This window comes from Puntigrus tetrazona, chromosome 13 (genome assembly GCF_018831695.1).
Source record: "Puntigrus tetrazona isolate hp1 chromosome 13, ASM1883169v1, whole genome shotgun sequence".
Lineage (NCBI taxonomy): Eukaryota > Metazoa > Chordata > Actinopteri > Cypriniformes > Cyprinidae > Puntigrus > Puntigrus tetrazona.
Genome location: NC_056711.1, coordinates 24,933,859 through 24,954,374, shown reverse-complemented (window position 1 = coordinate 24,954,374; position 20,516 = coordinate 24,933,859). Strand labels below are relative to the sequence as shown.

The window sequence follows — 20,516 nt, the reverse complement described above, 5'->3', positions numbered from 1 at the left end:
AGTCTTTTATTTAAAAACTTTTGGAAAGAGAGAAAATTTCAGAATTTTCAGTAAAATTAGTGCTTTAAGTGACATTGTATATTAAAACGCTTATTTGTAAATAAATTGAATTAATTTAAAATAAATAAGAAAAGAGGTGAGAGGAAAAGAATGAGATGTCACCTACTGGAGGAATGACAAAATGCGTATGTGAAAACCTAAAACCTTTCATATCAGATACCTGTTACCAACTTCAAAAAGCTACGCTCAAAACAGTTTGCATCATTTAGTATGTGTCCTGTTTCCATTCTTCCATCACATTGTAGATATGCCGTTAAGTATGTGTCTGTGTTTGAGACACTGCACAAAACATCTACGCTCATCTGTTTCCTATTTTAACCTCATTTCACCAGGCCTGCTTTGTTCTTCTGTTACTCTCCATTTCACGCTATATACATATTTTAACATCCTCTGTAACTTCAACATTTCTTTGCTTTCTCTTTCTACCCAACTAATGGTGAAAGTACTATTAACTGCTATTAACCATTTATTCCATTCCCAAATTTATTTGGATTATTATTCAAGATTTGCCCTTCAAGATTTGGACAAGATTATTTCTTCTTAAAAAAGATTTGGCGAAATGTATAATTATGTCACTTGTTCACCAATAGATCCTCTCAGAATTAAATGTCTGTTATAAAAAAAACCCATTAAGACTTTTTTTAAACTTCTTTCCATACCCCCAAAAGAAATGGTACTACATAATGTATGTGCAGATCAAACACTCTTTGTGAAGTCAGAAGCAACAGTTAAAACGCCTCAGTGATTGATTTGTCTCTTTCAAGCACATAGCTTTTCACCTCACAAGACTGATGGATTGGAGTTGTGTGGATTTTGGTAACTCTCCTTTCCGACAACTTACTGTATTTACTGCAGAGCATCCACTGGTGTTGTAATGTTAAATTTCACAAAATCTGTTCTACCAAAGACGCAAACTCACCTACATCTTGTACTAACTAAGAGTGAGTTAATATTAAGCAAAGTTTTAATTTCTGAGTGGACTATTCCCTTAAGCAGCAGGAAACTGATCATTTCTGGATTAGTTCATGAGAGCTAACTCAGACACCGCGCTGTTTAAAACAATTAAGTGTATGACCATCAGTCAAAGGGTTTTCCACCAAAGGCATTATAGTCAAGGTTGACAAGAGCAGATGACTTGAAACGTATCATCACGGTGAGTCACTCATGTCATTATGGAAATTCACCTAAGGCATCTAACGTTCCACATGAAACACATGTGATATTTACATAGTGATTCTGCCTGCTGCATTCGAACCTTTTTAAATGCATATTAAAGAACCAACCGTAGTGATCAAAGGCGCTGAAAAAAAAAAATCTTTTATTGGTAAACAATTACTACACAGATGGGTATGGAACATCAAGACAATATGAGGCTAATAGCACATCAAAAGACAAACTGAATTACATACAGATTCATAGCAGAGAGAAAGAGAGACGGGGAGAGATACAGGTGAAGCACAGATCACAAGCTATAGATGAAAGCTGAAGGGGGGCTAGAAAGGGACCGATGTCACACGGGCTTGGTAAACAGTGGCTAAAAAGCTTACACTACCTTGTTTTTAATCAACCATCCTGTTTAAATGTTAGGTAAAATAACCAAACGATATTTTCATACTTTACCCATCTGACCGAGGCCTCTTTGCTGATGCAAACAGATTGAAAAATCCCATCGCAACAGCTAACTCATCATTCGGCATGTCCCACTGGAGAATCTGAGACTATAAAGTCTTGGGTTATGGACAGAGATTACACCCAATCTGTCAGTATGTGCCCACTGCAACGTGGTCCAGTTTAATCCAATAGGCCCATCGCCCACTCTTTGCTTCTCTCCATAAAAAGTGCATTGTTGTCCTAGCAGTGGCATTAGGCACGCAAGCCATGCGGTCAGTGGGAGCCGACCCAGCTGCTGACACAGTGCTGGCTGGAACAGTGCTCTGTATTTGACGAAGGGAACGCAGAGCACCGAGCGGCTCTATCCCTGCAGTGTTTAACATTTTTTTAGGGAGGGGAAAAATCTTTCTGCTGTAAAGTATTTAAAAAGCAATAGCTACAAGATCTGCAGCAGGTGTTCTGGCGCATGATGAGAAAATACTGATCATGCGCGTGGAACTGGTGGAATAGCTCAAGAAGGTATAAGGGAGTCTGAGGCAAGCTGAAACACATTTTACAGAGGATATTTAATAATTTATATAATATTGAATCATATAGCTTCTTTTGTGTGTGTAGACACATGCTGTACCTTAAAATAAAAATATAAATAGCTATTATTTCCTCTAATATTTATTATCCTATTATTACTAAATGATGATAATGAACGTCCTCGTATAGAGTCAAGCCAAAATCTATTCAGACACCTTTTTATCAGTCCTCGCATTACGATTTATTTACTATGGTTTAGAAAATGCTAATAAAATTAACAAGAACTTTGAATTAAAATGTGTCAGAACAAATTTATCTTGATAATGTCAAATAAAGGCAAGTCTATAGGTATGCTAGCGTGGTTTTATTTTAACTCAACAGCTGTAAATATATTAGTATATTTACATATTAGTAGCATCAGCATCAATCGATATGTATCTTTTTTTGAGAACAGAATTTCCCCCAAAAAATTAAGATATGTCGTTATTATTATTAGTAGTAGTATTATTATGCAAAGGACCCCGCCATACCAAATTATTGGAGAAAACAAATATTTTGAACATAAAACCTTATAAGGTTATAAAACTTTATGGTTATATAACTACAGCCTATTTGGGGCGCATGTCAATGAAATAACATTTTTGAATAATCTTAGTTTTAACAGTAACTCAAATGTGAATGCGGCGTAAACCAGCAAAATGCTACCAATAGAGGGTGGCGATGAGCAGAGGGTTTTGTTTGCGGTAAATCTGACTATAGCTCCTCCTTTAAGCCCACCAACTGCCCCTCGTTCCAGCCCACCTATCTTTCTCTCTCTTTCTCTCTCAGTGCATGGACTTCATCCTAGGTAGTGCACCATTAGAACAGCTGCGTTCCAGTTTCTCCGTCTCTCTCTCTCTCTCTCTCTCTCTCTCTCTCTCTCTCTCTCTCTCTCTCTTTCTGACTGCGTTCACTTCCTTACTTTCAATCCTCCCTCCCTCCCTCTCGCGCTCTCTCCTCCTCTACATCCTCGATCTCTCAGCAGCAGCAGTTTGTGTCCTGAGAGAACTGGCACCAAACTGACGCATCCATGGGGCGCGCGCAGCATCTTTATTTCACCACACTACAATTTGAAGTCATATAGGGGGAAATATTCGAGTCAACGCAGCAAACACACTAGAGCCGTTCGGCGTCTCATCTTCCGGCTTAAAACTCTCAGTCGCACCGTATCTGTTTGCGTTTGTGACATTTGTAGCTGTGTTGAGCTGCGGTGATGGATGGGGACGCGTGCGTTCGCGTGTGGACTCGACCGCTGCAAGTGATGCTCCAGCAGAAGAAGATCAAAGCGCGGAGGAAAAAGCGCAAGGAGTTGTTCGGAGGACAGATGTGCTTCATGGGGCTGCTGCTGGTGGCGGTGTCCGGCTTGTCCAGTTTGGCCGAGAATTCCGGTGAGTTTCGGTTCAGGATTTGTCAGGAATGCGTGTTTGTGAAGGCGGAGGGGGGTAATGGAAAGTTTTACGGGAGAATCATACTCGCACTCTGAAACTGTTTTAGTTAGAGAACCGTATCGCGTTACTGCGCTGAGTTAAAGGGAAACGTGCACAATCGCACTCTGAGCTCTTCGGCGATGTATAATGGTCCTCTAAAATTGTTAAACTTTACAGAACTTCGCACTGTTTAGAGATTAATATAGACTAACCGCTTCAGTGATGTGCTCTCAGTTATTTAAATAATCCTAATCGCATAATTAACCGTTTCTGTGTAGGCTACTATCACTGTAAACTGTTCAGAGAGCAAAACGTAACTGTTAGAGAACTGTATTAACTGTTGCAGACAGCTGTTTTACACCTAAGATTGTTAACTATTATTATTATTATTGTTGTTGTTATAAAAATCTATGCTCAAACTGTTAAGCATTTCGAGGAAAGTAGTGCTACCCTTTTAAGTGGACCATAGTACTCTGCATTTAACCATTGCAGAGAACAGTACATAAACTGTTAATCACTTTAACAAACATGCTAACACTATTAACTATTTCAGAGAGGCGTATTTGAGACTGGTACATTAAAGAACCATACATACAATATTAACTGCTTCAGTAAACCATAATAACGATAGAACTTAACCGTTTAAGCGAACCCTACTCTAATAACTGTTGCAGACATCAATACTTATATTACCATTACTTATTGGTGTACTTACGTCTGCTAACTGTTTTAAAGCACCTTACTCAAATTTAACCGTTTTGGAGAACCATACTAATGCTCTAAGTAGTTTTTGAGAACTGGTAACCATTTAAGTGAACTAATTAACTATTGTAGACAGTATTAGAGAGGTGTACACGCGAGCCATAATCACAGTATAAACTGTTACAGAAAATCATACTGTCACTATAAACTGTTTAAGACAGCCATATACTAACAATGAAATCAGAGACATGTACTCCCAATATTTATGGTTTTAGAGAATCAAACTCACACTGTTAACTGTTTCATTTCACCATGACTTAAATTTATTTTCATTAAAACTATTATTTTGTTAGTGTTACTGATGGCGTCGATGCAGTGAGTGGTTTGCGCTGAACTTCTGTCTTTGGTAATAGTAATAGTTGCAAGGCAGTTGTCCCCTTCAGTGCCAAAAAAGTTTGTGTTCTGACCCATAATGCATCTATTGTAGTAGTGAAAGAGTTAAAACTAAATATAATTGTTAACTAACAAAGGGTTCACTGATGATCAAAATCGAATTATGTGGATCATTCATTCGTTAAAACCTGAGCAAGGGCGATGTGGCAGGTGCTCTCTCAGTGACAGTAACATCGTCTGTACATATTTTCTGAGGCTAACATGTTAAAATCACTATCTCATTCATGTTTATGTTATAACGGTCTGGGGCTTACATGAAGCACATTAGCACGGAGGCTTTTCTTATCATTTGTCCGCTCCCTCATCCATGATACCATGCCATCTGAATCCATCTACATACAATACACTCCATCTGGCTGTTTGTATCTTTGCAACTCAGCGCGAAAGTAATGATCTTTATAATAATCGTACTTTTAAATGTATCTCCCTAAAAGCCATTCAGCGCTTGTGCATCTGTCGTAGCATCCTGACATCGTACAAAACAAAAGATGTTTTCGTATAATGCTCTGCATGTTCACTTAAGGGCACTGTATTTGTAGATAATCTTGTTGTATAACAGAATTTCCACAACTGTACATTGAATTACGGCTGTTGGATGTAATGGATAGAGAATTTCATTTACATATACGATGGTTTAATACAGAGGAAGATGCTCTCTTGCAAATGCCAGGAGGGAAAGCAAATAAAGGGAAGATGAGAAAGCAAAGAGGTGGATTTGGAGGGAGGAATAGGGAATTATGAAGGCAGGGAGAGCTGTGCCGAGAACCTGCCAGCCAGCACAGACACTGATATGAAGTGACTGCTCTGTCAGTTGCTTACTGGCTCTGACAGACATGCTGCCTGCATCTGGGCCAGCAAGTCAGGCCTCTGAGCTTCTTTATTGTTTTCTGAGATTATTTATTTGTCCTTTATTTTCAGCATTTCTCTTGTCCCCCATTTTGTTTCTCTCTTGCTCTGTTTCTCACTACATTCATCTCTCTTTTGCACTGTTTGGATAGGATTAGTCCTTCAAACGGCTGGAGTAAAATTATTAACAGAGGACATTTGTGATGTCATGTACTGATTTGGACAGGATTTGGATCTCGATAGCTTTTTTTTTTTTTTTTTTTTTTTTTTTTTTGCATTTCTTTCATTTGCCCAGAAAAAGTAAAAAAAAAAAAATCCATGACGAAGGTGCGTCTGGTAGTGCTGTAGCTCTAGTTACGATATTAAACAAATATATATCGTATAGATAATAATTATTTCGAGGAAAGTATATGTACTGCAGTTTCACATTCCTTGTGAGCCCACATGCTTTCAGGTACCTCGCGTTCATGCGTGGAATGCTCTTATCTGGAAGACAGACAGAGAATGAAAGTATAAAACAGAGCATAATGGACAGTGTCCAGTGGATCTTCCCTATTGTCTTGGATTATTTTGGACAATACTAGAAAGTGGCTTGGCATGTTTTTGTTCAAATTTCGTAACTGGTTTAAAAAATGCACAGCACTGGATAAACCTGATGTCTTTAAGATCAATAGTTTTCCTCAGTTGCAGTCCCAGTTTCTGGCTGTTGTATAATGTTTATGACCCCTTATTCATTTATGCTGTTTTTGGAAACATATTGATCAAAGCTAGAAATTTGTATCTTTGTCCCTGTAGTTTTTTATTAGTATTTTTTTTTAAAGAAAGACAGCACAACAAAAATATTTTATAAAAAATGCTAGGGTATATATTTTAAGACAATACAACTACTGTCTAAAGCTAAATGTATACACATAAAAATAAGAGATCTGTACTTGCTTCAGTATTTTAGGTGATTCAGTCATTCACTTGCATATCCTTGGCATTGTTTTTTTCAATCCTTCTGTCACCTGCAACATGGAACTATGGACAGTAGGACACCTGAAAATACTCTGGTTCTCAGCAGAATAGTTATGTTCAAATGAATGAAAGCTGTTGCAGCATGATAGACTGTCCACAGGTGTCTTTACATGTATAGAGAATGCAGGACTTCAGTACAGCATTAATCTAATCTGTGCCCAAAAGGTAATCTTTTTTTTTTCTCTTACTTTTATTTTTTTATGTGAATCAGAGCTCAATTAGTCCTACACGTTTTAGTTACCCTACCAAGTAAGTATTGTCTCTAAATTTTGCAATCATTGATCATTTCAAACTTAATCATTATTTTTCTCTGATGTATTGTATGAGCAAATTTAGTTTCAGATGGCTGACATACACAAGACACTGCAAGAATGACTTGCGTCAGTAGGAATAAGTTGGAAATAATATGCAAATAACATTGTTCTCCATTAAAAATGTATTTATGAAATATTGCACATGTTATATGTTATAAAAACTATAAAATACTATAAAAACTGATTTATTGTGAAAGTAGTATATATATTATATATATATATATATATATATATATATATATATATATATATATATATATATATATATATATATATATATTTTCTACCATGAAAATACTGGTATGTCAAATACTAATTGTATCCACTGTCCAAATATCTATATTCTTTACCCCTATGAATAATAATGATGCTGCCATAAATGTATCATCCATTTTCTGACTGCAGTTTCTTACATTAGCTATAACTTTTGTAGGCATGACGTGCAGGCCACATTAATTCCCACAGTCTTATCCCTGGATGAAAGCTCCAAAATGTAGTGTAGATAATGTCTCCGTTCTATAGGTGACTTGGCTGCTTAATTGATTTTGCTTTCCAAGTAGGGTTACTTCTTGTTGTTCTTAACTCTCTCTCTCTCTCTCTCATTCTCTTCTGACCAGCTCATTTATCATCCACTCTGGCCCACACCTTGCCTAGTCTCTATTTGGAGCAGAGCAGTTCATTATTTTAGCTAGTTTTACACCACGCTGGGCCACAAGCCCGACAGCAAGCTAGTCCCAGATGGATGACTTGAGATGGATCGGTGCCGCAATTGTAATTCTATACCGCACTGACAAATTGATGGTTTAGAATATGTGTGAAATGTCAGAGGTCTGACAGTGTTCAGGTTACAGATTTGTGACCATAAAAGCCCCTGCACAGGCTATTAGGTGTCACCATAACAAAGGTGTAAATTAAGTCGCCAAAGGAAATTAGGATCGTATTAGTTATCATGCGGTTTTGATTTATTGGTATTAGTCAGTAAAGGATATATTTGTCCTCTGGTATCAGAAATTTAATTTGGAATGAATATTTCTACTAATTTTTGGGATCTCATGTTACTTTTGTCATCATCTACTGTAGCACAATTAAAGGGGTAGTTGTTACGGTGATATCTTGTGATGAAAAATTGACTGTTAGCTTTTAAAATATACTGACTCTGCAGTTTATCTTTCAGTTGAGCTGATGAATGGAGCCAGTGATGTTGTTGTCTATTGCACCATTAACTACAAAAGCCATGCTTACACACCAAACCTGCCTCTCTGTACATCCCTTTGACAACTAACCATTCACAATTCTCTTCGAAACATGGCTTTACGTGTTAAAGCAGAGTCCCGGCACTAAATATATACGCAGCACACAGTGACGTTTCTGCAGAATTTCTGAGATGTATTCACAGTGAATAAAAATCATCCAGTCATTTGATCAAGTGTGAAGAGCAAATAATGGCTCATCTTTCAGTACATCACAGTTGGCAATTAAGCCCCCCGTTCAAACACTGATTACAAAAATCATCTCAACACATTCTAAATGTACAGCAGGAGTTTTAAATCAAGCTTAAAGAGGAGGCACTGCATATATTTTAAAGCCTAAAATAAAAGATTTTAACATGATAGATAAAAGCAAACTTTAGTTCCTGTTATTTCTCAGTAGTCTGATTACATCACAAAGAGATTTTTGACCTTTGATATGATGTAAAATCAACACAGATGTTTTGTAGAGGAGCAACAGAGTAAACAATATATACAGTAACCTCAAGAGTATTTGCGCATGCAAGCCGGAGTTAAATGGCATTTCGCTATAAAAAAAATATCAAAACAAATGTGATATTCCTTTGTAAGGAAAAATAGCACAAACTTACTTCATGTGCATCATTTGTTAGCTGATGCCACCGAGTTTGATATTTTGTGTCTAATTTAATGATATTAGAACATTAAGTGTGTCCTAAATATCCAAAAGTGTCCATATACTGTATGCCAAATGTATATGACAGCATTAGAATGATGAAGTGACATAGTTATTGGGCTCTTGAACTGGACAGTTGGATTACTAATCATATAAACAGAATGGATAGAAATAAAGGTGGAGTTGTGGTGCAAGGATGGCAGAAGAATTATCACAAGTGTGGTCAGTTGCAATTTGTGTTACATAAACGGGCTGTAAACTTTCATTAAAAAGTTTATAGAAAGAAAACTTCATCCAGCTCTTCATCGTCAAGTTCATATTTTACTCTCTCCATGCTTATATTTAAAATAGGTCAGAATGTACTGTATTAGGAATTGTCGGTATTGATAAAGTTACTGTTAATGTAAATGTCTGTAAAATATTGTCTTGGCAGGAAATTACCAGTAAATATATAGTTTCTCTATTTCTAACAGTGTACAGTCTGTAATCAATTAAAATGGAATGCATGCTTAAATATACTGTCTAGTGATTGCTTGTATATTGCTTGTATTGCTTTTTTCTGCATGTTGGGCAACACTATATCACATAATCTTTATGTATTCATTTCTGTAAAAAGATATTTCACAAGTAAAAATGTACAGCAGGACTTTTAGTGTTTGTGAACCTCAAGCCATTGTATTGAGCAAGTTATTTTCTTGTCATTATAATCTTATTTTTTTTTTTTCAATAAAATGTAATATTCTTTACTTAAAGATAAGAATGATCTCTTTTGTAGTAATACTGAATCTAAGCATGATTTAAAATTAAAATCAATGTGAAAACCTATTTTACTCCTGTAATGTTTCCGGAAAGTAAAAATAGTCAATTTTGATTTCATTTGTAGAGTTTGTCAATATTTAGAATAACCAAAGAGAAAAATACTCAGTAATTAACAAAAGGTATTGAATCCCCCAATAGATGTTCCTAATTAATACAATGGATTTATTTTAGGCTAGAGGTCTATTCTGGAATACACAAGGCAATTTAGTCAGGACGGAGGCAGCTGCCGCCCTGGAGTGCATGACGAGGTGAAAAGGCGATGGAGAGAGAGAAACAGCAAGGGGTTTTCTATCTCCTCCACATGTCTCTCCTGCAGCTGCCCTCACGTGTAGCGCAGGTCATTAATTCAGGGAGGAGGGGGCGCCCTACATACATTTTCTCTCACTATATATATAGCATGCTCTAAATGTCCTCATTAGAGGTGTGATTTATGATGCCCCTACACTCCACCTTCTTTATGTTTGTGCTGTGGTAAGAGCGGCTCAGGCCCTGCATTGCATCTGTTTATGGAGTTTGCTAAAGCCAAGACCGCTCTGACCGAGTAAATCAAATGCAACGCACAGTTCAGCAGAACTCAGCAAGACCACTGAACATCTCCTAGAGAGTCTCTGGCCAGGCAGTGAGCGAGCGGACGAATTGCACACAGATGTTTGAAATATTTTAGACGTATGGAGATGAAAACCAGCCACACTTTGTAATGTAGCAAGGACAAGCATGTTGTATGGGCACTCTGCAAAGCGGGATGACCTGCCAGAAATATTACGCACTGAAAACAATATGTTCTCAAGTTCACGTTACAGAAACTGGTATGCTGATGTTTTTCAGTCTGACGGACTGTGTGCGACGGCTATTCGGTGCTGTGAGATGAGGTTACATCTGTTTGAAATAAGGTTAGACCTATCTGAGGCAGACAGAGAAGTTGTTTGCACGTTTATCTGTATTTATTGCAATTTGAGACCTAGTTGAATATTTGTTGAACTAATTATCCCTTGTTCTTCTTAGATGATGTTATGTTCCTGTTTTAATTGTAGTAGCCAGCATTTCATTTGCCATTTTTTTATTTTAGATTCATCTATTAATGGTTTGCCTAAAATTAATTGCATTTCATAAAATATATGGTTGAAGATGATATGTGGATATGAACTTGGTACTATATACAATACACACTCGCATAGGCATAATGGTTTTTATACTAAACATGTATGTGCTATTGCCCTACACCAACCCCACACCTAAACCTACCCCTTCCAGGAAACTTTATGCATTTTCAAAAAAGACCTTTAGTACGTTTTTTTAAACCTTTTGAATTAATTTGAATATTGATCCCCTAATGCAAACATTTGTTTGAATTTGTTGACATAGCAACCTGTATTATGCTGCTTTTCATATTTGTCATTATGATAGTTGAGCAGTGACTTGTGTTGCTGTATGATCTAGTTCTAAGTGTTGTGAGTGATGATCCAGCACATTTCAAATAGCTAAACTGCCCCGCTGTCAGCAATTAGCATGGAACCCCAGCACACGCTGTGAGTGCTAGCACATTCAGATAGCCTTTCACCTGCACTAAGAGGGGAAGAAGAACTGATTAGCTTTTTAATTGTCTGATTTAGATCAAACGTGAGCTGACTACCATGCGTTGTAGTGCAAATTACGAGTAAGGATATGAGAAGGTAGCTCATTACTTTTCACACAGGATTACCTTTCATTCAAATAAGCATTTCTGCTCTGTAAAAAAGACAAATATGCTTAAGATATTAAAATCCACTATGAAAGAATAATGAGTTCTAAGCCTTTAATCTTTTGACTGCTTTGAATTTATATAAGCCTTTGTTTGATATTCTGTCTGATTACATAAAGCCGCAGTTGAAACATATTTGAAGGTGGTATGTTGGTTTGCAATGTAACCATCTGTGGAAGAGAGTACTGACAAGGGGTATTTTGGTGCAGTTGGTGTTTTTTGTGATTGTCCTAAGGTATCTGTATGGGAGGGTGGCAAAAAAATAAGCCATTTCCCCAAAAGAACAATGTCTGGATGAAACACAGAAGAATCAGGCACAGATGTGATGTAGGAAGAGATTTTGTGGTCCAGTGCCACCGAGACAAATTTTGGAAGGCAAATTTGATGCTACTTTGTGGAACAAATGCCTCAAAAATACAGTGAAATGTGGTGAAAGCATTAGTGGGATTCATTTTCATCATCAGGGACTGGGCATCTTGTTAAAGTAGAAGAATGTGTCATCTGACTAACCCCAACAACTTTCAGTAAATCTATAAAATGAAAAGTGGTGTGTAAGAATAGGCCTGAAGCGTGTATGAAGCTGGTGATAAATACTTTTCATTGCTTCACAATGTGGCACTTGAAATGTGGGGATTGAAGACAACATAGGTGGTGCTCCACTGTTTGTACTTATTCTGTGAAGTTTTGTAGAATAAATAGTGCAAGAATTGTGTTTACACTGTAAAAAGAAACAGTTAACCTGGATACAAATACCTGGATGATGCACTTAGTGTGGAATGCTGAGCACTTCATGCACTCAACTATTGCTGCTTTAATTACGTAGCAAAGGGGGAGTCTCTGATTAGGGTTTAACCTTATATAATTCATGGTATTTATATAGCGATTCCAACAATACATGTGTCAAAGCAACTTTGCAGTATCAAATACCAAAATAGAGTGTCAATAATGAAAAATATAGGGCAGTTCATCATTGAATTCAGTGATGTCATCATCCAGCTCAGCTTAAATCTGTATCTGTGCAATTAAATCAACAATATCGCTGGAAATTAAGTGTCCCCAACTAAGCAAGCTATGGAAACAGCTGCAAGGCAAGACAACCTAATTGGTGAAGTGGTTCTTGTATTTGTTAAATAGACATTTAAAAAGTATTTTCAAATTTTACTGTTTAATTGTTCAAAATGTGACGCCCCAGAAAACGTCTCCCTCACTTGTTTACTCAGAGTCTTAAAGCTTCCTGGCTGCCCCTCCAGTCCTTTAAAGATTGATTGGTGGAGATGAGGCTCTTGTCCAGCTCTTCTGGCTGACAGCAGACATGCACAGCAGGAGCCGCACCGCCAGCAGTCACTAATGAGGCTATTAATGGCCTGTCACATCCATAAACGACCCATTACTGATACCCTTTATATATCACCACCATAGATTTTAATATATGTATATATATATATATATATATATATATATATATATATATATATATATATATATATATATATATATATATATATATATATATATATATATATATGGAGTCGGCTGCCTCTCCCCTTATTGTCACCATGAACCGTCCTTTATTTGCCGCCCTGGACTTGGTGAGTGAGAAAGGAGGGATGCAGGTTTTGGGCAGGTCTGGCGGCATGTGATGAGGCACACTTGCAGAAAATGGAGCCTCATCACCCCCGTGCCTCTCCTCAGGAGACCTGTCTTATTCCCCTTGCATGCACACTGGTTTCCTCGTGGGTCCAAAAAGGGTGTGATGAGGGACTCCCACGCCGCCAGAAACGTGAGCTGCCGGACCCGTGGCCTGTGCTAAACCACACAATTTACGGCTAACAGGCTAGGATGCCAAGCCAATTTATTCCCTCTTGAGCACCATATAGGCCAAACAGGACGCCCCGGACCTGGACCTAGATACCACCCCTTACCTGGACCCTTCCCCCTCGAACACTGCCAACCTTGACTATAACCGCAGGACAACAAGGGCACCAGTTTCATGACGCCTGATGCCACGCCCACTGTGTCTGTCATTTGCTCCTCCCATCACTATTCATATATATATGATATAATAAGAATTAATTTATTATTATTTTTTTAATATACATATATTTTCTGCTGACTCCCTAGTGGTCCCTTGGGGTCCCTGTTCCTCATCCAACAGATGTTTGCCTTCTGTTACATCACTAATGTAATACAGTGTTTCCACAATTTTGTGTTGCTTTTCTCTTGCTAACTTTGTTTGACTAGTACTGTCCCATATTCAAGTTTTCACCTAATGAAGATAAACTAGGTAATTATGGTTTTGGCAGAGTGGAAGTCTGCAGTGTTATATTTATCCATTTTGACAGTATGGGGTCGGATGTGTAAGGGCACTCTGAATCTATAGGATAGAATTTCCCGGGTAGTTCCTCTTGGAAACAGCTGCTATCTGGGACAGTCTTCCGTGAGACAGGTCCTCAGGTGATGTGCTGCAGATGTGGCTAGATAGAGCAATCTATTTTCTGTTTGACAGTGTTTAAAGTATATAGCGGGAGCATCTGAAAGGCTTTCCTCATAGAAATACCACTGTTAGTGACAGGCTTTCTGTCGAGTATTACCAGCAAAAGTGAAATAAATTAAACCCTTATTAAAATGTATTTTATTTAATGAAGCTAAATAGTTTTGTCTTATATGCCTATGGTTAAAGGTGAAGCATGTGATTCTCTACCACTAGTGGCACCAAAAGGAAGTGCACTTTGTTTTTTTGTTTGTTTGTTTGTTTTTTACAGGTAAAATCTTTGGTTCAACCAGTGGTTTGAGTTTGAGAAGAATCTTTTTTTTTCTTTTTTGCGCAGCTAGTTATACAACACTTCACCTGACCAGTGTAAGCTTGAGTGGGAAACTTCAATTAACTGGTCTTAAATTAGTGCAGTATTGCAGGTAAATAGCTTTTAATAAATAACAAATAACTAATGGAGGACTCTTGGGAATTACATGTATGATCAGTACTTTCTGTGGCTCTCTTTGGGGCATATGCACCTAGAGGCCTTATTAATCACTACTTAGAAGGGACTAAAATACTAATGAGAAGTAAATAAGACCCTTTCCATTAATGATGCTGCAAATTACAGTATCATATTTGAGTAAATCATTAATGAGTATTATTGTTTGGTGACAAGTGCATCCAGTGACACCAGTCGCCCTACTTTGCCATTAATTTATAGTTTATTTTGTAATTTGACCTCATTCAAGATAATTTTGCATCTGCAAACAGCATCCCCTGAAATAGCACTGCAGTAAAAAGAGTAAAGTTGCATAATCTGTCTTAGTCATGTTTGCTCTCTGTGAAATTACTTGAACATCAGGACAAGCACCTACGGCTCTTTCTTTGTAGAGAGAGGTCCTTTGCCATAATGCGTCCTTGTCTTTCAGCTAAATTTTTGTGCTGTTATGCTGTTTGCTATTGTAAAACACTGAGTATTTAAGGCATGTTTATCTCTAGGGTCTGGGCATTTAACATCATGCTAAAGGCTTTTTGCTTTATGACATGCACCATGTTGTCTTTGTAGATATAACAAAGAGGGGATGAAGAACCTGGTTATATAATATGTTCTATGTAGTTTTTGGAAATGGTCTTGTACATTTCGTAATGAAGGTGAAAAGGGTGATAGTGCAGATGCGTTTTGGGCTGCTGCAGTAGCGCTTAGAAACCGTATTATTCAATAGATATGTCTAAACTGCTTTATCTATTTATGCTTTACTATATATAGATAGAGGATGACAGAGAGCGAGATAGACTGTATCCACTATTTCTATTTCTAATATCACATATTATATAATTATATATCTTTTACTCACCAAAGCTGTGTTTATTTTATTAAAAATACAGTACAAAGAGTAATATTGTGAAATACGATATTTTTAAAATAATCTAATAGTAATTAGTAATTTTAGTAGTAAATGTAATAATCTAATAATTATTTAGATACTTCATAATTATATATATTTCAAATAACTTTTCTGTTTCAATATATTCACTATATTTAGTTCTCAATTGTAATTCATTATTATTGACAGTCAATTAGTAATTATGGTTGTCATTATTATCACTGGTGTTTTTGTTGCTTAACATTTTTCTGGAAAGTATCATACACTACTACCTTTTAAAAAATTTTTAAATTTTTATTTATTTTTTATGCATAAAAGAAAAAAAAAACATTATGTATAGTTTGTAACATTATAAATAACTGCTATGCTTTTTAATCAGTTTGTTTAATCAATATATAAATTCTTATATAATAATCTCACACTTAAAAGTCATGAAAGTTGACTTTTGTCAAAAGGTGTGTGAGACTTGATTGTTATATAATGTATTTTTATACCACATGTGCATTTTCAATCTCAGTGAGGGACTGTCTCTTTAATGGGGTCTCTCACAGAGGTGCCTTGGGCTCTCTAGTGCAGCTGCATGCTGAGACTTTCACATTCATTACTTAGAAATGCCTAAAATACTTCTGCAGAGTATCTCAGACCCTCTTGTGTTAATATAAATGTTTTAGGACAATTCTAGTTAGTCACATGCAAAGTCACTTAATGTACAATGTAAAACAAATGCTCTATGTCTAAGAGACAGAGTTTGTGCCTATATCATCAGTATATTCTTCATCTCATGCATACTTTATATTTTTTTCTCTGCACGTGTACTGTTGTGTAGCCGTGTTCATCTGAGCATGATGTCGTCACTGTTCTCCTCTGGTCTCTGCGGTTACGTCACATCTCCATAGTAACTTCCTGCCTCCCCCCTGTGTGTGTGTGTGTGTGTGTGTGTGCAGTGTGCATTCTGGCTCGCTGCACAGGTAATGCCATTTCTGTGCAGCATGTCAGAGAGAAACACAATATTTCCAGTGAAGCTGGCACAATGAGCCAGAGCTTTGCTCACTCTAATGGAGCTGCTACTTTCCTCTTTATCATGCGTTTGAGGATAGAACCTACATGGTTAATTACTTAGCCAATTAGTTGCATTTTAGCCCTGTAGAGTGAGAAATAAAGACTCCGAGCGAATTCATTTGGGTTACTTCACATTTGGGTTACTTCACTGTGCAATAACAGCACGCGCCTTGGCCTATTTACTAACCATCCATAGTCCATTTTAACATATAACAGTTAACCACTGGCGTATATTTTCTGAATATTATTCTCAAACTTAACATTATTTTTTGACCCTGGACCACAAAACTTAACAAAACTTCATAACTTAAGTAGCACACATATATATATATATATATATATATATATATATATATATATATATATATATATATATATATATATATATATATATATATATATATTTGTAACAATAGCCAATGATATAATGCATGAGGCAAAGTTACTGTCAAATTATTTAGCTTTTATCAAAATATTATAAATATCATAAGAAAAATTCACTCAGAATATGTATTAAACTCATTTTTAAAAATTTGACTAATTTCACTGGTTTTGTGGTCTATGGTTACATTTGCTTTCTGAAATTAACATTGAATTTGATTTAAAATAGATGATCATTTTCAAGTGATCATTTCAGTAAGTATTATTAAAATCAAATGATAAACAAACCATGTAGATGTATAAACACGATTTCACACTTTTTTTTTTTTATTGCTGATTTAAAGCAATGTGGTTTTCCCAATTCAGTTTGATCAAATTCTCAGTAAAAGGCCATGTATTTACCAAGATATTACTAGAAACAGGAAAAATGTGCAATATATCGGAATAAGTCTCGCTTCCTAAAAAAGAGAAAAAAAAAGAAAAGAAGAGGTAGTCACTGGTAAAGTCATTGCAGCTGCTGTTAGAAACTCCAGTTCCCATAGAAACAGTCAGTATCCCGATACACACGCTTGGGACTACACATGCGCATTGGCTGGATCAACGTGAAATATGCGTTTTTAAATGCTATTTGAGCATAAGAAGATAAATTTAAGTAATAGTTTGTGTCAATTTTGTAGCTGATTTGAAATATATTATTTAAATTAATTAGATTTTGGTCATTCAAATTGCCAGATTACCAAATTAAAGGTTTTGGCATTACAAATATGTTGTGAAATGATTTTCTTTGGAAGGAACTTTGACGGACTAGCCTCAAAAGGACTTTGGCCGTAGTCTGCTGCATCCTCCACATCGCAACACTCAGAACTGGCCTGAAAAATCAAGAATTGCAGCGTGCAAAATTGCATTTAGCATAGATTTTGTGAGCACATTTGTGCCGCTGCCTAATTTACATAATTCTTTTAGGGAATCGGGCGCTAAAACAACAGAGACAGCGTGTTCAAATAAGCGGCACGATGAATTCCCCTTTGAAAGGGGATCATATACCGATGAAGCGTCTGTGTGGCTCAGTTTCGTGCTTCGCTTGCTAGTCTCTCATATCCTGGATGGATCACAGTTGTCTCTTTACTATGAGGAAGACGCTAAGGTGTCACATTTTCCAAAAGTGTCACAACCATCTTCACTTCAGTACATGATTCTTTTGACATCTCAGGGGGCGATGAATTATTAAACAGTTTCCACTAGGAATGTCAGTGTCTGGATAGTTTTTTTTTTTTCTTTTTCGTCTTTTTGTTGATAAAGACAAACTCAAGTTTCCTATCAGTGCCGAAGAAGAACAGGGCGTTCTGACACTCTCCTTACAACCGTATCCCAGTTCTGTATCACCGTTCGCGTCACATCACAATGTCAAAATGCGTCACGTCATAACGCACCCCACAGCCCCGAAGCCCCATGAGTGCTGTTTTTTGATAAATATAGAGGTTTTATTTATAGCGACTGGAGCGGTAAGTGAAAGGAGTTGCGCAGGAAGACGGTAGAGCGGAGTGGAGTAAGGGCAGAGACGCTTGAGGACAGAGCGACCCAGATGACAGCGCTGCCAGAATAATCACCCCCTCCCAGACCAGACAAGCCCAGGCCGAGGCGCTGCCGCAGGAGCGTTCGCCGCGTGATGTCACTTTTATTACGCCTGGGCTTCACTCCGCACCACAGACGGCCCTCATGAATATTCGCCAGCTGACTTCCGGGGCTCTGCTGCTCACAGCAACACAAATGAGAAAGTGGAGCCTGTGAGAGTTTAACAGTATGTAACACATTCTGGCTCACTGTGTCCCTGTGAATGCAGTGCGAATAGGAGATATCACACAGTAATACTGGGCTGGACCGGTCAAACCTGCCCAAAACAACACTGCGATGAGCCCAACTTAGAGCAATGAGTGTGAGACTCAGCTGCGTCTAGGATTTTAGTTTGTATAATAACACTGGAGACTAACAGATCGGGAAAAAGTTTGTAGCTCTTGTGGTGACATTCGAGGCCCATGCATTTTCATTGGCCATCAGTCATTTTTTATATGTTTCATTAGCTATCTCAAGTTGCGAGTCTGTCGGAGGTCTGTGGATACATGCAGCTGCTTAATAAATGTAAATGACTGTCACAATCACATGGCGCACTGTCTCTGTCTTTTCCATGTGAATAATTGCTTTATTTATTTGTGCTTTCCAAATTGCATTCGGTATACAGACTGATCTGCATTCTCTTTTATATAGCTGTTGTTTTCTTTCAATTTAAAGTCTGTTTGCCACCGATTTTACTTCTGTATTGTGATGTATTTGTGATGCAGTAGCATTTTCAGATTTGGACTAAAGATTACAAAGATTACTCATTTTTCTTGTGCACTGACTTGCACGAATTAATTTTTCACCACAAAAATAGCAATGTGACCTAACAAAATAAATATAGTTAATTTTGACTTCACACAGATTTTAAGTGAAATAAATGCTTGGATATTACTCAAGTATACGCACAACTGCATTCAACATTTATTTTTATTTTAAGAAATTATAGCAGAGTGTTACTATTATTTCTGAAGGACACTGAATAAAATAAATGTAAAAAAAATACTAATATTAAAAACAGCTATTTTAAACATATTTCACAATACTGTATTAGTATTTTTTTATCTAATGAAATAAAAGACTTAAAAAAAAAAAAACAACTCTTACCAAGTCTGAATGGTAAGCTAGAATAAATTATATTGACAGATAAGAAGCTGTAAAAGTGACAATTTAATAGAAAGTACATTTTTAAACAATACTTTACACACATTAGTTTATTATAAGTTGTGTAATTCATTTATTTCTTTTTAAATGGGTTCCTTGCATGGGGAGTAGTCTGTCAAAAATGCACAAGTTGTCAAATATGAAAATTTGTCATCTGTATTCTAAGCTAAATAGGTCTGCTGTAGGTAAATCTAGCTGTGGTTAATGAAAAAGAATGATTTTTCTCTTTTCTTGTCTTTTACAGGTTATAGCATCTCCAGTCTCTCCGCTGAAGATAGTGCAAGGTGGGAAAGCCGCAGGTTGCTGCAGGACTTTGACATTGACAGCAACTACACTGATGAAGTGCAGGTTGGGCCCAATGCTGAAAAGAACTGCACACCACCTGGTAAGAGGTTTAGCACCACGCACATAAAAAAACACCCCCAACTGTCAAGAATGGATGAATCAGGAAAATGATTGTTTTTCAAAGAAACATAGCATGCCAGATGACTAATGTCACAATGGAAACAACACCTCAGTGTGATTAAGCAAGAAGTCAGAAAGAAGTTTCACTTCTGAAAATCAGTTTTTGAGGGTAGAATTTCCATATTGGAACCTTTATTGTTTTGTATTGTATTGTAAACTAGGTTCCACGAAGTGATGTTTTCTAAAATGAAACATTCGCATGTCTTTTATTTGTTCTCCTCTGGTTTGTGAGTCCACAGAGGTGTTAGTCCTGTATCAGGACTCTCCTGTGATCAGTAAGTCAGACACTATCTCTTTTGTTGCGTATGAGTGAGTAATCTCGCTGACACAGACTTTGCTATTGTTTCTCTTGGGGCTCACGGGCTAGAGAACATAATGTGTATTTCAAACCATGGGGATCGTGAGCTGTGACCAGTTCAAAGGTTAACAGTGGGTTTCTGGCCAAGATGAAGACCAGACACGTCACCTATAATGAAGACATTAAGGTTTTTAAATGTATTACCGCTCTAAGAAAAGTTA

The 20,516-nt window shown here is 36.9% G+C and overlaps 1 protein-coding gene across 1 annotated transcript in view; it reads left to right on the top strand.

Annotated features, from left to right (window-relative positions):
* Positions 1-3,107: 3,107 nt before the first annotated feature.
* Positions 3,108-20,516, top strand: part of slc24a3 (solute carrier family 24 member 3) — a 59,315-nt gene continuing 41,906 nt past the window's right edge. Inside the window, exons 1-2 of the mRNA XM_043256104.1 lie at positions 3,108-3,626; positions 19,777-19,917. Coding sequence (XP_043112039.1) covers positions 3,452-3,626; positions 19,777-19,917 — 316 coding nt within the window. The 5' untranslated portion in view covers positions 3,108-3,451. The remainder of the gene's footprint in view (positions 3,627-19,776; positions 19,918-20,516) is intronic.